Below are 21,308 nucleotides of genomic sequence, written 5' to 3' on the forward strand. Positions count from 1 at the left end.
ATACTCACATCACTTTATAGATTATAAACAATTTTGATAACCTTGTTACTTTTCCCATGGTTAGAATTGCAACAATTTTTTTTCATGCATCCCCACAACAAAATCAGAGTAGAGACATGTAGTGAGGGCAATGTGGATTTATCGATGTGTCCAAAAAACCTTTAAATATCCAGTTTATATGGACAATGTAACTTAGTCTCAAATAGCTAATTTAAACACTAATTTATATGTAAAAATAATAGCCAAATTTATTGAGATTATAAACACTCATTTACTCATGTTTCTAATTTAAAACTCTTGTGCACTATCATCGGCTTTTCTCTTGTTGAATGAAAAGCAATGAAGGGGGCATATCTTCTAACAAAGCTTACAAGGTAAAGCTCCCATTATTGTTATGATTATATTTTATTTATTGTTTTTCCAGGGCATGAAGGGCATCATCACAATGAGGTAAGTTAGGTTTCTTGTGCAACAAAACATGGACATTACCATCTCTGTGCACACGATTTGGTGTGTAGAAATAGGAGCATGGATGGAAGAATAAATGTGAAGATTAATGTAGGTATTTTTGACTATTACTGTGGGAATTTCCATGGTATGTTTGCTGGTTTATTTGATGCGTTAGGATTACGGATTTTCCTTAGTAGAAACATGATTTTGGTTGTGAATATACATGCGAGACATAGCTGTGTGAATGTGTATTTTGATGAGTTATTAAATGCACAAAACAAGTATATTTCATTTCTTAAATAGGATCTTTCATATTATTTTATTAATTTAAGAAAATACATATTAACATGCTAATTATAAGTGCAAGTCAAGTAGCTTTATATACATATAGGAAAGTATTGCACGAGACACACACACACACACGCGTGCGAGTGCACGCACGCACACGCACACGCACACGCACACGCACACGCACACGCACACGCACACGCACACGCACACGCACACGCACACGCACACGCACACGCACACGCACACGCACACGCACACGCACACGCACACGCACACGCACACGCACACACACACACACACACACACACACACACACACACACACACACACACACATAGAGATAGAGAGAGAGAGAGAGCATAAGCTACATGCAAGAGTTGGATATATATAAGCTAACTATAAGCACAAATTAAATGTAGGCCAAATGTAAGCTAGGTTAGGATTTGCTAGGTCAAATCCAATAATAAGCATAGGATAAGTGTAAGCTAGAATTTTCCAAGCTAGGCCTGACTTGCAAAGCATAGGATGTGCTTCATCATCAACTATCTACCATATTATCAACTACCAACATCATCTTCTAGACTAAGCTTGGCTAGGCTAGTGGTAGGCTAGGCCTTGATAAGCCTATGTGAAACATAGATGCAAGCTAAGCGTAGGCCATGCTATACCCAATGATGCTAGGCTTAGGTATATTCATCTATATCACATGGGCAAGGAAACCCATTTCAGGCTAGGCTTCACTAAGCTTGGGCTATGCCAAGCTATGGTGGTTGGCTATGCTTGCCTATGCTAAAGTCCTTTTAAGCTAGGGCTCATTAAGCTTAGTCCAATTATAGCTATAATTACTAAATTATCTAAGTACAAATCAAATGATTTAATTACCTAATTATCTAATTGTCGATTTTTTATGTATTTAGGGCCCAAAATTTGTGCTATTTGTTGATAGAAGAAAAGGAAAGAAATATTATCAACTAATCAAAGGTATAGTTACTTATATTAACTTTGACGTTATCGATTTCCTTGATGGACACTATGTACAATGTTTTTACCAAAGTCTTAGCTAATAGATTGCATAAATACCTTCTTGAGCATATCCACCTTGTGTAGTATAGATTCATCAAAGGAAGGAATATTCTACACGATATCTTGAATGTCCAAATGAAGAAATGGTGATGATTCAATTGGATTTGGGAAGAAATGGTGATGATTCAATTGGATTTGGGAAAATCCTTTGACCATTGGGAATGGTGCTTCTTGGGTCAAATGATACAACGTAGGGGATTTGGTCATAGAATGTCTCAATTTATTAACACCATCAATGAGAGTCCTCTCCACCGATCTATAGTAGGTAGGCTTGTTCATTGATTCCTTTGTTCTTTGCTTTGGCCACTCGTCTCATTTTGACGACGTTGTCTGGGCAGCTAATGGCGAGGTAGTTAGCCTTTCTCTTCCTTCACAGGAGCAGTTGGTCAACCAAGCTTTGGATTATGACACTTTCAATGTTTCTCAAGGCTAAACGTGATAATATGCAAAGAGCTATGCATACATGGGACTTGTTTACCGTTGCTTCATGGCCTCACATTAATGCACCTAAATTAGTCATTATCAGTTGCACCAAACACAATCCTCGAGCCTTGGTGGGTTGAACTTAAATGCTAATTAGACCCAATTACTATTAGACATGCAAACCTATGAATTATTTGTAGCACAATAAGAAAATGGAAAATCCTCCTACTCATAATATAAGATCCTTAAAATTGGGTAGGGTTCATGTATCACTATATAATTGATTATCATTTATAAATTATCACCTTGCAAGCTAAAAGGATTAAAGGGTGAGAGTATCCAACTTATTTATCATGGAATTTCTTTGGTTTTTTTTCTTTAATTAGATCATATGTAGTTGAATCATTTTTCAATTTTAGATACAACAAATTACAAGGTTACATAATAATAGTGAAATTGCATTTCTATAGTTGAGCTATCTTCTCATCATTCAATTTCGTTATACCTTGTATTCTTTGATGAATAGGAAATAAGTATTTGCAAGATTGTGATGCCCACAAGATAACACAAGCACAATCAGAATTCAATCTCAATTCCCTTTTTCAACCAAACGATGAATAGTCATAGACTTTTGTATGTCAATATAATGAGATTAGTTTAGATAAATCCTATCTAAAGGAAATAACGAGAATAGGAATATTTTGGTGACAATATGTACAATGCACTCCTTAATCTCAAGTGACTAGATGCCATGTTTCAAATGATAACATAGAATATCATTTGATTACTTAGAAAACAAGGTCAAAAGCAATTGTCATTTTTGCTCTCGATTGGACAAATAGGTGCAAGCATGCATGGCTCAAAGTTGAAGGTTGCATTAGCCTTCAATGAGAGATCTTTCCTTCATAAGAAAGGTAGAAATAAGTTTTGCCCTTCAAAGTAAGAATACACTTAGAGTAGGAGTAGTAGTCTACACTTCCAGTCTCGTGAGTGACAAAAAAAAATTGAGGTTTTGAAATTTGGTATAGTCCTTCAAATTACAATTTTGGGTTGTCCTTCAAATTGAAATTGAAAGTTGTGCCCATATTTAAGCTAGGTAGGCATTGAATTCCCATTGAAAGGCCTTGGTTTTGAAGGATGCATAACTCTTCTCTAGGGGTTATGGCAGGGGTAGGTTGTGAAAATTTGTTGTGTTAGGGGATCCACTACTCACCTCGCGTTTGTTGTTTGAGGGAGGGGGTCCATTAGTCACGTAGCTACGGGGTCGTTGAAACTGTAAAGCATAGAAGAGGGATTAATTAGTGCCCAAAAATGATCATTTGGACTTACTGAAGTCCAAGGCGTGTCATACTATAAACTGCAAGGAGGCGCCGAGCAACTTCACCGGGCGGCTCCCAGGGTCGGGCACAACGCTGATGGGTCCATTTGGGATAACTAATACCATGAGCAAGGCAATAAGTAGAGTTGATCGTCGGCATCATTGAAAGGGGAAGATGCGATTAAGGCTTATAATATGAAAGGGGTAGATGGGCTTTAGGTTAAGATGAATTATCACCTGCAGGAGGCGGCGGCGGCGGCGGCTGAGTGAACTGTGCATTTGCAGGAGGAGGAGGCTGAGTGAGCTGTGCATTTGATGCTGTAGTAGGAGGAGGAGGAGGAGTAGTAGCAACTGCTGCTGCTGCTGAAAGCATAATACTGAGAAGGAGAGCCAGTGATAGAATCGTCGCAGGAGGCGGCGGCGGCGGCGGTTGAGTGAACTGTGCATTTGCAGGAGGAGGAGGCTGAGTGAGCTGTGCATTTGATGCTGTAGTAGGAGGAGGAGGAGGAGTAGTAGCAACTGCTGCTGCTGCTGAAAGCATAATACTGAGAAGGAGAGCCAGTGATAGAATCGTCGACAGGCGACTCATGTTGTTTTTCTTAGTCACGAGTTACGACTGTATATGAGATACAGCTAGGAGAGTCTATTAAATAGGAAGAGACGATCTGAATCCCATCTGATGTTGGCGCTTTTCTTGAGAGTCTTCGCAGTTTCTAATTCTCAGGCTTAGTCGTGACTCGTTATGGCCGGGTCGCCTGTGGATAGGTCGACGTTTTCAATGTGACTCTCTCCTCTTACTATGTAAAAAGCGGCCTCCTCCTGCTCTCTCTCTCTCTCATGTACGATTTTATTCTCACGAGTCACACCTGTAAAGGTGCGCTACACTGAATGTCAAGGTGACTTTAGAGCCTTAAAGTCACCTTGAATGTCAAGGCTCAAGCTCAGCTGCTCAAGGCAAGTCTCTCCCTTAGTGTTCAAAGTTTTTAGACCCTTAGTGTTCTTCTTGAAGACCAAAATCAGCCTTGGTCTTCCCCTTTGAAACCTTACACGATGGCAAGTCTTAAAGGTGCCTCCCTCCAAAGATTTACTACTTCTTACAAAAACTAGTTCTCCCAGTCCCCAGCTGAATTCAAGGGCCCTTTAAAGATTAAAGTTTAAATGACATCCACATCATAGCTCGAAGAAGAAGCTAGACACGCAAGGCTCACACTAACCTCAAACTTTCGAGAGTTAAAATGAGGCCCACGCTTTAACTAGAGAATGTCATGATATTAGGAAAACCCCTATTTACTTTAGCAAGGCTTTTGGCTAAGGTAGGTCTTCAAGAAAAATAATATCATTAAGTGAATCTTCCAATCTTGAAGATTGAACCTTCACCTCGGTTTTATTTTGCATTGCCACTCGTAAAGGCCTTCTCCAACAACTTTGAGGCCCAAGGATTCCTTCGATAGACTTCAATTTTCAACATTGGTGACTCCAAATTCAACTTAAACCAACCTCAAATTGGATATGTTGACCTTACAAAACAATGGTAACAATATCCATATGAGGCTTTATCATCTGGGTGTGAACCTTGTATGTGATGCAACACATGGTTGGGACTTGATTTGCAAGACCTCCATTTTTCTTGGCTCATGAACATTGCAACACTAGGAAGCTTAGATATCTCAACTAGGGGGACCTTAAGTTGTAAGAGTTATATCATCGTATCTACGGTTATAATCAACTTGGTTACCAACTATTACTTTTCATATCATTCCAAAACCTTATGTTCTCATACATATGCATGCTTAGCTAATGCAAACACTAGGTTATCATATCTCAAGCTAGAAATCTTAATGCAAGATTAGCATTTCTCTACAATTGTAATCTAGGATCTACAGAAGACCCTAGCATTTATAGCCATGGAAGAGAGTTCTAATGAACCCATAGATTGCTATGACTCGTAAGAAATGTAAGTTACATGAAAACTTTTATTGGCATATGCGGATAGTAACAGAAAATGATATTGACAATGTGGTGAACCCTTTGTTATGCTTGTGAATTGTAGCAAGTAAGAATGTATACAATATTGTAGTATTAATAAACCTTCTGTCTCATTGTGGGAAAGCAAGTGTGACTAGATCACACTAAATATATCATTAATGATCAATGTTGTAGTATCTTGCTCACCATTAGTTGCATTGTTCATCATGTCATGATGGGTGCATACAAGGGAGAGCGATGACATAGATCTAGATATCATGGTGCTTGCATGAAAACTTTCATTGACATATGCAAATAGAAACAAACGAGGATATTGAGAATGTGGTGAACCCTTTGTTATACTTATTAGTTGTAACAAGCAAGAATGTATACAATAGGGTACTATCAATAAACCTATCTCATTGTGGGAAAGCAAGTGTGACCAGATCAAACTAAATGTATGATTAATGATCAATGTAGATATCATGGTGCTTGTAATCATGTTTTCTATTACCATATGAAACAATGTTAGATGGAGATAGTACATGGACTAGTTCTACAAATTTTCATATACAACAAGGATCAAATGGGGTCAACAAACAATATAAACTTAGACATTTAAGTAAGTAGAATCCCTCCCCTTTTTTACATGTTGATCCATAACAATATATTTGGGCAAGACTAACATTAGATTTATATCACCTCTAAACATGATGAAAACAAACTACTTTGTTAAAAGGATGTAACCGAGATCCAAGTAAGAACTACCTCAACGGAGAGGCATTTTCTCAAAGAGGAAGGTCAATCATATGTGGCTAGAGGTAACATACCCAAAAAAACCAATTTGAAAGTTGTGGCTAACAACTTGAGAAATGAATCACATTCAAAACATGGGACATTTTACAATTGGGTAGCCATGAACAAATATCATGGCTTTAAGAAGATGCCTTGTTATATTTTTGAAGCAGCTCAAACATGTGTTAGCTCAAGCCATCGACATATAGATATCCAAGCATGGATGTTGTAATCCAATGGTACCACCCTTTTTGTGGTATGTGCAATGGATTCCAATATGAATTCTAACCATATTTGCTAATTAGAATAGCAAAAAGTAGTCCATTGAGCAACCTCAAATTTGGCTTGTTGTTGATGAGCTACGTAATTATGATGTGAAGTATTGTAAACTCATTTGTTCCTATCTTATTAGGGGTACATAACAAAAGTGTGATATATCAACTTCGAAGGTCCGTTTGATCTATATGAATCTTTCATTCTGTTGTACAAGTATAGATATGTTTCGGAAAAAGTTTTCAAGTATGTCATGGTGTTGAAGGCTAAGAAAAGCTAGGTTATTCCCAACTGAATAACCATGTCGATATCGTCCTCCTAATTAATATGTACACTACTCTCTTCATGTATTTGATGTGCATATGCCTATCAATGGGGGTACTAAGTCCTTCACCAAATGCACAAAGGAGATGAAGAGGAGGTGTTCATAGTCAATGCCAACATCTTTTGTAAGACTTTCACATACCAAGGCAAATGCGTATAAAGCTTTGATCTTTCCATTTTATCTTTAGATTCAAGATTCTTTTATTTGTACTTTGATTGTTTCTGCTTCATTTCATATGAAATGCAACAAACTAGTTTTATGAAAATATGAGAGAGAGCTTTGACCTTATGTGGACTTTAGTAGTTTAACAGGGTATAGTGGAGCATTAACTTTTATTAGACAATCAATTATAGCACACAATCGTGATTAAGTCAAGCCAAGTTGCTATGATAGGCCTCCCTTGAAAACCTAGATGTGTATCTAATGCCAACATTTGAAACATTCCTTTGTGAAAAAATTCAGCTTAAATTTTTGGGAGCTTGGCAAGGGTGTTTAAGGGAAAACATTCTAAGAATAAGCATCTAAGCAAGAGTTTTATATCATGGGAAAGTTAGGATAGAAGATTCAGATGTAAACCATTGGGCTACATATTCCTTTGCACACTAACTGACTAAAAACCCATAGTAAATGAAAAGGTCTAAATGTCCCTCCATAGATATTTTGTTCTATAGTCTGGACATAAGACTAACAGACCAAAAGCCCATACCCATAGAAGACAAAAAAAGAGTAGACATATGCATTAGGTACAATAAAAAATAGACCCAAACAAGAGGCAATGATCAATAGCTAGTACTATAAGCAATCCAAGGAGCACACAACAATAACAAAAGCTACCTAGTCCTTTGCGCATCTCTAGGTTATAAATGGATCATCTACATAATATCTCAACATTTTGATGTTCCTTATGGACAGATTCCATAGCCTGGAATAAGCTGATTATCATTTTGTAATACCGTTTAGGGCCTTGTTAGTGTTGCTACACTTTTAAGAATAAAATTTCTTGGATATAGAAATTACCCAAGTAATCAACCTTTGGGGAGGAGGAAGAGGAGGTGGAGTAATCAACCCATGTCATAGGAAGAGGAGGTAGCTAAAAACGAGTGTTGGAATTCCTAATGTCTCAGAAGTGGACTCCCTTAGCAAAGCCACTTGTCACATGGACATCAGAGCACACCACTTAACCATTAATTTTCCAGGAGGCTGTATGATTATATCTCCCATGAGAACTCTGTACTCTGCGTTTTGGTGGAATAAAGAGAGAAAATCCTTTTGCTTTTTGACATCATAACTAAAATTCAACCTTGCTGGGATATTTTGGGAAAAGAATACAATCTCCGATATTCTCAATCCTTGTTGCAAAGAGAATCATCCTCTCAAAACCAAGTCCAAATTCAGCATGCTTCACAGTGTTGTACTTGCGCAAATCAAGGTACTAATCATAAGGTTCTTTGGGAAGCCCCAATTATGACAACTTGCAAGCAGCATCCACACAACTCAATTGACCATCTAGATGCACACGTGGTAGTTTCAGATATTTGAGATCTTCAAAAGGTCATGAAACCCTAGGAAGCTTTCAATTATCTCAAACTTTTTACACAAAGCATGTACCTACATTCATTTGTGTGTCCTTTATGATATTCACATCTATAGTTTTTGAAAAACAAGCAATGTATAATCTTAGGATACCTTTTTTCCAGAACTTCTAGCCTCTCCTCCCTTTGATTGCCACCAACTAAATCTTCAACCTATAAAACACAGAAGGTGCTCAAGTTCGAAGACTTGTCTTTCAAGGATAAATAGTGAAATTACTTCTTCACTGCAGTGCCTGTTAACTGTACATAGCCTCTGTCTAGAATCCATATCTATGAAGACACTTTATGCAATCCCATCGAGAAATAAGATCATCATAATTCATCCCAATTTGTTCTTCTAGTTCATCACTCTCTATCACTATTTCTTTTGAGTTAAACAATTGTTACACCACATACCTTTGGCAGGAGAACATCCATTACAGCCATTGTTCATCCATCATCATTGAGATGCATGTAAAATGCTTTATCTCCTTGAGATAATTGTATACTATAACAAGTTTCTTGTATATTTCCTTAGTCAAATACCTACAAATAAATATGTTAAAGGCACACAATAGTCAAATGAACTTAATAGGACCATCGAGTATGACAACCCATACGTTACAGGTGCACCAACCACAAGATAACAATAGTTGTAGTCTTGAAACACCTCTTCAAAGTTCCTAATGACAGACCACACTATAAGGCTTCTAAGGACTGAGGCCTCAGCCCTTAAAACCCTTATTATTTTTTGTAAGTTGGTATATTGTTGATGGTTGGTCACTTTCATGGATCAGGCAAGGTGTTTCAAATTGGTATCTTCATGCTGCACAGTAGAAGAAATTTTCAAACCATGTTTAAGAGCATTAGGCTTGATTCACTTTTTTCATTTATGTCTCTACATTTGTGTGCCCAGTGTGAGTGTGTCTTTGTAATAAAACACTAGCCTTTTTCCCCTTTTCTTATATGTAAGTGTGTGTGCATGCATCTAGGAGCTTCCAACAGGATTGTTTGGTAGAAAAGGTTTACATATATATTTACCTCCTGTCTTACTATTAATCATATTGTCCAAGCCATAACACCATTCCATAGACAGCACTTATAAACCACGCACAAATACAAAAAAATACTAGGCTGGCAAAATACAATCCTGCCTTTAGGAAATTAAACATGACCAATAATAAAAATAGCTATTCTATAGTAGCAAGAAATGGGTACCTTTCATGCTCAAAGGCTAGATCCATTCCCCATTTCACTTTGTTTTCAAACTTCTTACCCGTCACCTATCAACAAGCAAAGGTAGGGTCACATACACTTGACAAGCAGTCATGGGCATCCACATAAAAAGATATTTGTGGATCTCTCCACACAAACGTAGCAGTATTCCACCTTTTCAAGGATCTCAATTGCATTAGTGTACGTAATTCTTACAAAAGGTGTAATCGCAACAAGTCAAAGTCGGTCAATTGCTATCTTATCAAACATCTTTGCCATGAACTCCATATAATCTAAGCAATGGTCAAGCAGCCACTTGCATAAAAACCTCACACAATCTTCTCCACAGTTCATATCATCCTGGAATACCAAAACATTATCTAAGTTCATCAAAGAGGAACTCGTAGATGTATTAGACCCCCTACATCAAACACATAGCAATATATAATAATGGTTATTCTGCATGATAGAATGTCTAGATAGAACACAAAAGGCCTCTATAAGAAGCACATATACTCCTTAACAACAAAAAGCTTCAATTTATCATGCATAGTACACACAATAACTTGCACAAAGACCATTTGTTGAATCGAAATGTTTCTTGATGACCAGATCTCTCTTGATGCCATTCAATAGTAGGTGTTAGTTATGACAGCTTAGAATCCAAATTCAAACCACTAAAGTCATAAAATCTATGTTTTTGCTATAATTATAATTAGATGAACAAAATCTATTCGTAAAGTCAAATATAATAAGGCATTAGATGCACACCACATAGTAGAAGGTGTCAGTGTTGTATTATTACCACCCAAGTCACTCCGGATCCATAATTATAGCAGATGAACAAAATCTATTCACAAGGTCAAACATAATAAGGTATTAGTTTAGATGCAGACCATATAGTTGAAGGTTCCAGTGTGCTAGTATTATTACCACCCAAGTCAGGCCAAATGCATGTGTCGTTCATTCAGTCATGCCAGATCCAGCATGTTGGTATTATTATCACCCAAGTCATGCGAGATCCATGCACCATTCATTCACTCACAAGATTTGGCATGTCACCTTTTACCTTCCAACTATTTCTCTTTCCTCCAGGTTATTTGGAAACTTAAATCAAAGTGCATTCAATTCACCATAGTTTGATTATCTGGTCATCCCCTGGACATTCAAGAGCAGTTTGTCACAGATTGTGTGCTGAGTGCCACATGGCAATGCAGGACAGTTTTGCACATACAGCAGTCAGACAGGCCACATCAGTAGTCACATGTCGTAAAATAAGAGCACTTGGCTTTGCTCATTTACAAGGACATCAATTTACAAAATTATGATATTGGCGTTTATTGCAGACTAGATCACAGTGATGATGTGGTAGCTTGCCATTTTCGACAGTGATAAGATGGTAATTTTTTGCCTTTTTTGGTAGGTTTTTATGCAATTAGCTAAATCTGGCATAGGTTGGCGAGATTTGGTAGGCCAACTACTATTTTGGCTGGCCTATATTTTGTGCTATAAGTAGTAGATGTTCAGCACACATTCAAATACATCTGATCACATATTACAGGGCTGAGACCATGCACAGATCATGGTAACTTCACAAACTTCGAGGTGTACAATAGGATGGCATCATTGAAGTGGAGATACGTTGATATACGCACTACACCCATGTACATATCTATATTCCTTATTTAGCATTCTTCATATTGCAAATATATGTTCTTCTATCTCTTTCTCTCTCTCTCTTTCGTCTCCGTGTTCACTTTATCTCTCAATCTCAGTCATAAGCCTCTCACCGCTGCACTGTGACATGCTATGAGGGCAGCACAAAGACTAATTGATCATGGGCAGACCTAAAGACAAGTTTTCAACATGACATAAGATTGCGTTTTCAGCATTTGAGGGCAAGCAAGAAGGTTGCACATCAGAACAAGGCTGAGGCTAGCATGGGCATGCAGGAAAGGAGCAATGTTGCTGATTCTACTACAAATTTTTGCTGTTCAAAAGGAGGATGGCTATTTTTTTGAGTCTTCAAGTGCAAATTTTACCTTTCATCACCTTCGGTGGGTGAAGAAGGTGTGGGATGAGCTATAGTCAAAGGGGCTTGCTTGTGTTTTTTACAAGCATAGTAGGTGAAGATGTATTCTAAGGCCGATATAGAGTTTAGGTAGATTATGGATTGGAAGATGCCCGGTCCGACTGGCTCTTCCATCAAATCAAAAACTCCATGGCGAGAACTATCGCACTTGGCACATTATGATGCTTGCCACCTTGGGAGTCCTATGATTCGGCAGAGCTTGTTACAGAGGCCATTGACCGTCCTACATTGAGAGACAAGTCCAAACTTTTTGCAGACAATCATGCAAATTTGGCAAAGGCTCAAGCGCATTGGGACAAACTGAATGCCCTCGTTAGCTCATTTCTCTTCTTCTCATGTACTACATCACGATTGTCCATATTGAGCACTTGACAATGGTTGAGGATATATGGTTGGAGCTCAATCAATTGTACAACCAAATGATCACTTTGAAATGGGTGTCTTTGAAGGTGCAGATGGATGTGACCCTAACAAGTCATCTTCTATGTGGGAGCATGTGAATAAGCTGTCAAGGACATGCCATGATCAAGTGTATGGATTAGTTCTTGCTTATGCCATATGAATCCACACCCCATACAAACACACCCTTAATAGGATATCCTCAAGCCAACCATATGAACCCACCCTTTCCACATCATCATAGAACCTTCTAGAAGATATGCCATGTCTTGGTATCTAGTCTTGACTTATCTTTCATTATACTCCCATTGTCTAGTCACCTTGTAATCTCATAGTATGAGATCTTGTCTATCACTGTCTTGTATCTTGTTTATCCCTGTTGAAGGAGATTTTGTAATTCTGATATCTTGTATCCATACCTATGGTCACGGGTTGTGGGATCCTTCATATCCTATTGAGTCCTGTTGTCTATACCTACAGTCTCAAGTTATGGGATTTTTTGTATCTTGTTATCATTGTATCTTGTGCCCCTACGTGGGATTATCTTGTAATAAGAATTCTTGTAACAAATCTTGCATCTAGTCTAGTCTCTCGAGCACAGTCTAGTACTCGCATAATAGTTTGGCAAGACTACTTTCTAGCCCTATTGAGCACCATGGACGCAACCCTTGAAAGAATCATGGCCTCCCTTCAAAACCTCCAACAACAAATTCAAGACTTGAATGAACGACAAGTACAACATCAAATAGAACACCCTATGCATCTAGGCCCTGTGCTTTAAGAGATGCAAAACCAAATCCAAGACACTCAGAACAACAACGGAAGTGATGAGATGATTCTGCATGTTTATCTGTTAGCCTGCCCTATTTTGTATGTCAGTCTGTCATCTCCTAATTGTGAGCTCTTGTTAGATCATGGCAGAAGACAAAGGAGCTCTGTCAGTTTGTTCAGCATTTATGTGTTAGTGCATTTCATTTTTGAGTGGCCATTGGCCCATTTTTAGGTTGCATTTTCAGTTGGCCCATTTTAGGGCAGTCGGCCAATTTTGGCAGGCTGTCAGTTGGTTGGCCAAATTTAGGAGAGGGCTATTTATAGCAGCCCTCTCTTGGTCACTCTCACTCACTCTTTTCTGCAGATTCAACACACACTACTCTTGTTCCTCTCCGACATTGGCTCATCTTTCACTGCTTCAGCATATGTATCTGGTTCTTTGATCTCAATCACTTTTATCATGTAGGCATAATGCTTTGCAGAGTAGCCACTGTACGTTAACCTATCAATAGGATATCTGACTCTCTGCGATCATCTAGGTTATGGTGCACTGCTCGATTCCCCTCTCTCATGAGGCGGAATGTACCTGCTCTGCCTCGTGCTAGGTGTGTAGACAGTCGGAATACCAAGTTCATTGTCTAAAGTGTCAACAGACTCATATCCAAAAGTCATTCTACCAGGTGTCATCATACTAGATGCATCCTTAGTAGCTTTCTCTTTTCCTTTGTTGTCCAAGACATCATATCTCCCCCTCACTGACATACTAGTGTCAGTGGATGATGAACTCCTCAATCTCCCTGTCCATGGGGATACTGTCTGACCACTAGGACCTATCATAGTAGTGCTCTGTTGCGAATCAACTGTAGATACATGAGTGGAAGGCATATGCAATGGCACTGTAGCTGGTGATACATATCAAGAGCCCATCTCATCAAAGATAACATCCCTGCTCACCAAAGTCTCCCTGGTAGAGGGATCATAGCATTTGTATGCCTTCTTCTCCTATGAATATCCAATGAAAACACACTTATGCGCTTTTGGATCTAGCTTCTTTCTTTTCTCATCTAGAATGTGCACATAAGCAAGACAGCCAAAGACTTTCATGTGACTTACATCCGGCTTATAACCATACAGCTTCTCAAATGGTGTCATCTCATGAATACCTACAGTGGGAGTCCGATTCAAGATATACATGGATGTCATAACAACCTCAGCCCAATAATAGAGTGGCATTTTCTTCTCATTCATCATGGCACGAGCAGCTTCCATCAAGACCCTGTTCTTTCTTTCAACTACCCCATTCTGCTGAGGAGTGTAGCTGCAGGTAAGCTTCCTGCGTATGCCATTTTCAGCTAGAAAATTTTCAAACTCATTTGACACATACTCCCCACCGCTATCTGATCTCAAGCAAGAGATATAACACTCAAATTCCTTTTCAACCTTCTTTTTAAACTGTTGAAAAAAAACAAATACTTCATCCTTTGTTGTCAGAATGTAAACCCAAGTATAGCCATTGTACTCATCAATAAATATCACATAATACTTTGAGCCTCCCATAGATGCATTATGGGCTGGCCCCCAAACATCAGAGTGCACTAACTACAACGGATGTGTACTCTGCCTTACATTCTTGACAAATGGCAACCTTGACTGCTTATCAAACTAGCAAGCATCGCATACATGACCAATATCTGAGTATTGGAACTTGGGTAAACATGTAACAAGCTATTTTTTCTGTGTAATTTGCAGCCTTTGCAAGTTCACATGCCCCACTCTCTTGTGCCAAATTTCCAAATCTCTGATAGTGCGAGAACCATGGGCAAACATAGCTGAATTCAGCTTTGGCAAAGTAGCATCAAGAGTAAACATTCTGCCATTCCTGTGACCGCGAGCTATTAACTTGCATCCATTGCCAAACTCTTCAAAAAAGCAGCCATGCTTATTGAATCTAACCTGCAAGTTCTACTCCATCATACGACAGACAGACAGTAAGTTCTTCGTAATCGATGGAACATGTAGTACATCATGTAAATTTTTCTTTCTACCATCATGAACCACAAGAGGCACTTTGCCTTTATGCTCAATGTTATGCTGCATATAATCACCTGTACATACATAGCCATGTTTTTCAGCCACCATGTCAATGAACCAATCACCGTGAGGGGTCATGTGGTTTGATGCCCCTGAATCAATATACCAAACTACATCATTAGTGGATTTTTTAGCAGCCCTATCTTTTACATACTACATGACAAACAATCTATCACCTGAAGTGTCATCTGCATGACTAGATGTAGCAAAATATCCATGCTGTTTGCCCTTCTGATTGCCCTGCTTCTTCCAGTAGTCCTTGGCAATATGCCCATATTTCCCATAGTAATGATAATCCTTATCCTTATTCGGATTGTCAAATGGGTGGTGCTACTACCAGGAGCCTCTGTCTCTAGGGCTAGATCTCCCCTTGCTTCTAAAGTTTCCACCACCTCTTGCATTCGATACTTGCTGGTTGTTACCTCCATTGGATGCATTCTGCAGGCCTCCTTTGCTAGACCTATAGCCTCTACCACGGCTGGCATGGCTACGTTGATTGGAATAAAAAAGTGCATTCTTGTTTTTAGAACGGCTTGACCCTGTAGCCATGAAGCCAAGTTTAACCTCCTCATGGATAAGCAATGCAACTAGCTCATTGAAATCAGGCAAATTTCAGCCCGCACAGACACAGAAGTGTCAAAAGACTTATACTTAGGCCCCAAGCCATTCAAAGTCACAGCAACCATGTCTTCATCTTCAACATGTGAACCAACAGATCCCAGCTGATCTGCAATGGTCTTGATCTCCCTGACATAATCCTGTATGGATCTGCTCTTTCTCTCCATGTTGTTGAACTTTTGCTTCAACTATATCTTTCTGGCACTTGTAGTTGTGCCATAGTACTTGACCAGGATATCCCAAGCATCCTTAGGAGAGATGCAATTCATGAGGAGTTGAATCTGATAGTTTAGCTTCTTGCTTCATAGGATCAATGGGACTAAGGCAATTATAGCAATGACACCAGTCATGCCAGTGGAGCAAGTGAGGGAACTATGTGATACAAGATATTTGATCATAGTGTTGCATGTGTTTTCCTCTACGGAGTCAGCTAGGGATTTCTCTACCTGGCATTGCGTATCTAGCCGAATAGTTTTTTCATGGGTAGCCATGATATCTGGCTTGAGATATTATAGTCAAGGTTGAGAAGCAGTAGAAGTGTATCACTCTATGGTTCATGGTGTTGTGCCAGACAAATATACTTATGTTAGTATGTTCAAATCATGTTCAACTCTTTTGTACTTGCAAGAAGCCTAGCATCTATTTGCTGATGTAGAGATGAAGAACCTTTCTGGTAATGTTTTTATTGGAAGCAACTAAGTGATTGTTTATGCCAAATGTGGAAGCCTTGTGGAAGCTGAGGTAGTGTTTGTGACTATTTAGTGGAATAGAATGTGTTATCATGGAATGCAAGGATATTAGCATATGTCGAGGATGATGAACAAGTGAAGGATTTTTTATTATTTAGATAAATGTGTGGCGAGGTGATGGATTTGATCAACAAACCTTTTCGATGACAATTCAAGCATATGGTACTCTTGCAAAGAAGGCTCAAAGTTCCATCTGTGAGGACCAATTGAATGTGTCGTGTGTGTTGAAATTGGAAAGGCTTTACATAGTGATGCCCAAAAGAGGGAATTTACTTCATATGTCTTTGTTTATACTGCATTTTTAAACATGTATAGCAAGTGCAAAAACATTCTAGAAGTAGAGAATATGTTTGATAGATTGTTAGAATGCAATGTTGTGCCATTGAGTATAATGCTCTCTCCATATTCTGAGCAAGGGCAATAAGAAAAGGCTTTGCAATTTTATAGACAAATACAAGAGAAATGAATGATCATAACTCAAGAGACACTTACAATTACTTTCAGTTCTTTAGTCATTGTTTGAATAGAGAAGGAAAATGGTCTTGTACAAGGACAATCAAGAAAATTGGAGTTTCTAAATATTAAGAAAGATTTACATGATAATGCTGGGAGACTTGGTTTTCTAATAGTTTTGGGCATGTATGGGAAGAATGGAAGCCTTATTGAAGCAAAGAGTGTCTTTGAGGGACCTGTTGATGGGCAATGTGATCCTATGGAATGCAATGCTAGTTGTTTATTTGGAGCAAGTGTAGGGAGAGTAGGCACTATAGTTGTATAGACAAATTCAAGAGGAAGGGGCGAGTTCAAATCAGTAGACACTTCTCATCTCACTTCAAGCATGTGGCATTGTTTTGGACAATGAGGAAGCTGTGTATACGAAGGGGCAATGAGTCAAATTGTCAATTTTACATATAGGGAGAGAATTGCATGCTGATTGTATAAGGAAGGGCTTTGTTAAAGACATGTTTGTGAAAAACACTCTCATAAGTCTATACAGGAAGTATGGAAGTATTTTGGAAGTAGAGCATATATTTGATGGGTTTTTGGATCATGATTTGGTGTCATGAAATGCAATACTATCGGCTTATGTTGATCAAGGTCAAGGATGTAAGGCATAGCAAATGTATACACAAACCCAATGTGAATTAGTGAGTCTGAGGCAATAGACTTATGCAATTATTATTTGAGCATGTGGTTCCCTTGCAGACAAGGAAGAAAGAAGTAGTTTCATTTGAACAAAGGAGAGTGATAAGAGTAGTGTCTTTGAAATTTTTAAAAGCATTACACACACATTTGGAGCTAAAAAATCTCATGACACATACTATTTTTATTTTAATGTCCTTTTGACCATGTATTGGAAGTGTGGAAGCATTTTGGAAATGAAAGATGTGTTTGATACATTGCCAAAGATTGATATTGTGACTTGGTGTCTAATGCTCTTAGCTTATGTTGAGCAAGTCCATGGACGTAAGGCACTATAGTTGTATCATCAACAGATGCAAGAAGAGGGGGGCAATCCAAATCACCAGACACTTGTAGTTGCTCTTTAGGCTTGTAGTTGCTCTTCCTACTACTTATAACAATAGACAATTGACCACAAGCATGTCTTTGGATATTGTAAGGGGCTTGCATCTTGATGCTCAATAGAAGAGTTTGTCATCCAATTCACTTGTTGGTAGCAGCCTTGTTTCCATTTTTGGCAAATGTGGAAGTATTGTGGAAGCATATACTATATTTGATGGGTTGTTTGATTGAATAATGTGTGAATTGCATGTATTGACCAAGGCCAGGGGGGAAAAGCCTTAAAATTATACATGCAAATGTGACATGAGGGGGTTATTTTGGATGTTATTGATATAGTTTGCTTGACTTGATCTTGATCTTCTTGTGGTGAACACACTGATTTGTGCATTTGCTAGTTGTGTAATAAGGAAAAATGCACAAGCAGTCATGCTAGCCTTGTGAATACAATAATTTGATAGCGCAGTGGTTCTAATTCCCAAGAATGGTCTGCTAACATGAGGAGGGAAAGGGGAGGGGTGAAAAGGACATCCAAAATAACCAAGGGGAAAAATGGGGGGGGGGGGGGGGCGAGTCCCCCCCATCATGTGCATGGACGCAGACCTATTTGCACCCCCTTTTTTCTTATAGAAATGATTGTTGAGATATCGAGCTCCACTTGTGATATGCCAGGGTGACCATTGTGCATTTATGTCACCGACGTGTTAGTTGCAGATGCGGTTGGTACACCGTCCATGAATAATAGCTAGATGATAGCTATCCTTATCTACTCTAGTTCGTGGCTCAGTTAGTATGCCACCTTAGTTAGTTGAGTTTGTTTTGAGACCCATATATAGGGTTCTTCTATTTCTATGTACTTGAGTTTTTTTGGCTTACACAAAAACTAAGAAGAGGAAAATTGTTTTCAGCCTCCACCTTTGTGTGTATTCTCCCATTGTGCAAGCAAGAAAGCTACAAGTGAGACTCCTTCCTTCTCTCCCACAATCTTGACATGGTATCAGAGCCTTGTTCATGGTAAGGAGCTCAAGAAAGCAAGCCAAGTTCGCGGTGTTCTGGTAAGAGGACCACTATTGCTTTCATTTTTCTGGTTTGGGAACAAGTCTCTGTAGGTAGCATAGTTGGAAAGTGCAGGAGTGCATTGTCTCAGATTGAGACGCCCTTCGTGGTGTGGCAAGAGGGTAGTATATGCTGCGGAAAGGGCTTTAGCCCTTGGTATCCCTGTTTTTTTTATTTGAGGCCATTTCAGGGCCTGTTTTGGAGGCGGAAGTTTTCTGCACACACTCAAGAAAAGGCCCAGTTTTATGCTATGCGACCACTGTTCTACAGGTCGGTGAAAAGTTACTGTAAAAATTGCATCGTATGCCTGTGCGCAGATACATTGGGAGTTATAGAATCATCCTTATTTCCTGTTGATGCAAAATCGTCACTAGGAAGTGACTGTGTGGTCAAGTACCACTTTCGTCAGTTTTGCAGATTTGTCCTTGTGAGGCTGAAGCTGTGTTTTTTGCAGTGACAGAATTTTTTGCAGTGTTCTGTAATGGCGTCTAATTCTCTTTCACAGATTGTCATTGAAAAGCTTGACAAGAACAACTTCCAAGCATGGAAGTTTAGAATGACAAATTTCCTTATGGAAAAAGGATATTGGGAATTTGTTGCAGGAAATGAAGAAGAACCAGTTCTTTCTAATGTTCCCAATCAACCAGCAAATGCAGGCATTTAAAGCATGGCATGAGAGATCCAGAAAAGTTATGTACTGGCTGTCTATTAGTATTTCAGACTCTATGATTGTGCATATTCAGGATGCAAGTATGCCAAAGGAGGCATGGGATACTCTGTCAAAAATGTATAGCGCAAATACACAAGCCACGAAAATGCAGCTTAAGCAAGAGTTGCACAATGTGCAAAGAGAAAGTATGAGCATCAATAACTACCACATGAAGGTGAAGAAGATCGCAGATGCACTTGCTTCCATTGGGTCGCCAGTGGAAGATGATGATTTAGTTTCCGTGACCTTGAATGGTCTAGGAAAGGATTATGCACAGTTCCGAACATCCATTTCTGTCCGTGAAAGATTTCCTGATTTTGAGGAGTTGATTGCTCTTCTAATTTCTGAGGAGCAGAGAAATGGTGGTGCATCTTCTTGAGGAGGAACTTCAAAAGAAGCTGTCTTCTACTCAAATGCTGGAAGAGGTAGAGGCAGAGGTAGAGGAGGCCGATCTAGTGGCCATGGTAGAAATCAGAATATGCAGCAAACTCAAGAAAACTAGTCCTATGGAGGAGGACGTGGTAAGTCTAGAGGCAGGGGGAGCCAAAGAGGTCATGATGGATGGCAAAGAGGCCAAAATGCAAACAGTAATGTTGAATGCTACTACTGTGGTAAAATGGGTCATATGGCTAAAGACTGCTATAAAAAGCAGAATGACATCATGAATGGAAAACTGCAACAAGGGAATTATGCATCTTCTAGTAGACAGGGTGATGACAGAAATGAGCATTTGTTTATGATGCAGCACATGAACAATTCTGTGACAAGCGCAAAAGAAAGCAACGATGTATGGTATGTTGACTCAGATGCATCAAACTACATGACAGGTCATGTAGAATGGATGGAGGATGCAAAGAAAATGGAAAAACCAGGATTTGTGGAGATTGGTGATGATACTGCACATCCTATTGTGCAGATTGGAAAAATTCCTTTGTCTATGCAGGATGGGAAAAAGAAATACTTGTCCAATGTATTTCATGTCCCGAATATCACCAAGAATCTGGTTTCTGTTGGTCAAATGGTTGAGCAGGGCTTGCAGGTCAGATTTAATCCTCATGGATACTTTGTTGAGGATATGAAAAATAAAGGTCGCTTGATAGCAAAAGGAAAGAAGAAGGGCAGAATGTTTACGTTGGATGCAGACATGCCTGAATTGAGTGCAGCAATGTTTGCATATGGGACCGGTGTAGTTGCAGATATTGATATCTGGCATAAACGCATTGATCATGTTAATGTACAACGACTTAAATCAATGCAGGCCCAAAATATTGTTGCAGGATTGCCTAAATTCAAGGTTGCAGAAATGCATAAGGTATGTGAAGCCTATGAATTTGGAAAACAGGCAAGGAAACCATTTCCTAGACATGTTTAAGAGAGTAAGAAGCCATTGGAATTAATCCACTCTGATGTGTGGACTACTAAAGCTGCATCTCTTGGAGGCTGTCATTATTTTGTCACTTTTATTGATGACTATAGCAGAAAAGTTTGGGTGTATTTCATGAAAAAGAAAAGTGAAGTTTTTGGGCATTTCAAAACTCTTAAAGCTATGGTTGAAAAAGAAACATGCCTGCAAATAAAATACCTAAGGTCAGA

The 21,308-nt window shown here is 38.9% G+C and overlaps 1 protein-coding gene across 2 annotated transcripts; it reads right to left on the minus strand.

The window, feature by feature from the left end:
• Positions 1 to 3,163: 3,163 nt before the first annotated feature.
• LOC148041129 (uncharacterized) lies at positions 3,164 to 4,253 on the minus strand. 2 transcript variants are annotated; one of them, XM_087687520.1, is made up of 3 exons: positions 3,803 to 4,253; positions 3,599 to 3,681; positions 3,164 to 3,520 (listed from the first exon to the last, which is right to left on the minus strand). In XM_087687520.1, exons 1-3 carry the CDS (start codon positions 4,152 to 4,154, stop codon positions 3,407 to 3,409), a joined length of 549 nt encoding a protein of 182 aa, XP_087543646.1. In that variant the 5' UTR covers positions 4,155 to 4,253; the 3' UTR covers positions 3,164 to 3,406. The 2 variants fall into 2 exon arrangements, with proteins under 2 accessions (XP_087543646.1, XP_087543655.1); XM_087687529.1 differs by having other exon boundaries at positions 3,168 to 3,520; positions 3,632 to 3,681; positions 3,803 to 4,247.
• Between the last annotated feature and the right edge of the window lie 17,055 nt (positions 4,254 to 21,308).

This window comes from Lygodium microphyllum, chromosome 1, assembly GCF_053477565.2.
Source record: "Lygodium microphyllum isolate KBCC chromosome 1, Lygodium_microphyllum_v1.1.10, whole genome shotgun sequence".
NCBI classification, from domain to species: Eukaryota; Viridiplantae; Streptophyta; class Polypodiopsida; order Schizaeales; family Lygodiaceae; genus Lygodium; species Lygodium microphyllum.

Bases quoted from the DNA above. Each gene is read 5' to 3' on its own strand.
- LOC148041129 (XM_087687520.1), bottom strand. From the start codon at position 4,154: ATGAGTCGCCTGTCGACGATTCTATCACTGGCTCTCCTTCTCAGTATT. The intron at 3,682-3,802 runs GTGATAATTCAT...TCATGGTATTAG, and splicing joins GCCGCCGCCGCCTCCTGCAG to TTATCCCAAATGGACCCATC. The intron at 3,521-3,598 runs GTATGACACGCC...TATGCTTTACAG, and splicing joins GCGCCTCCTTGCAGTTTATA to TTTCAACGACCCCGTAGCTA.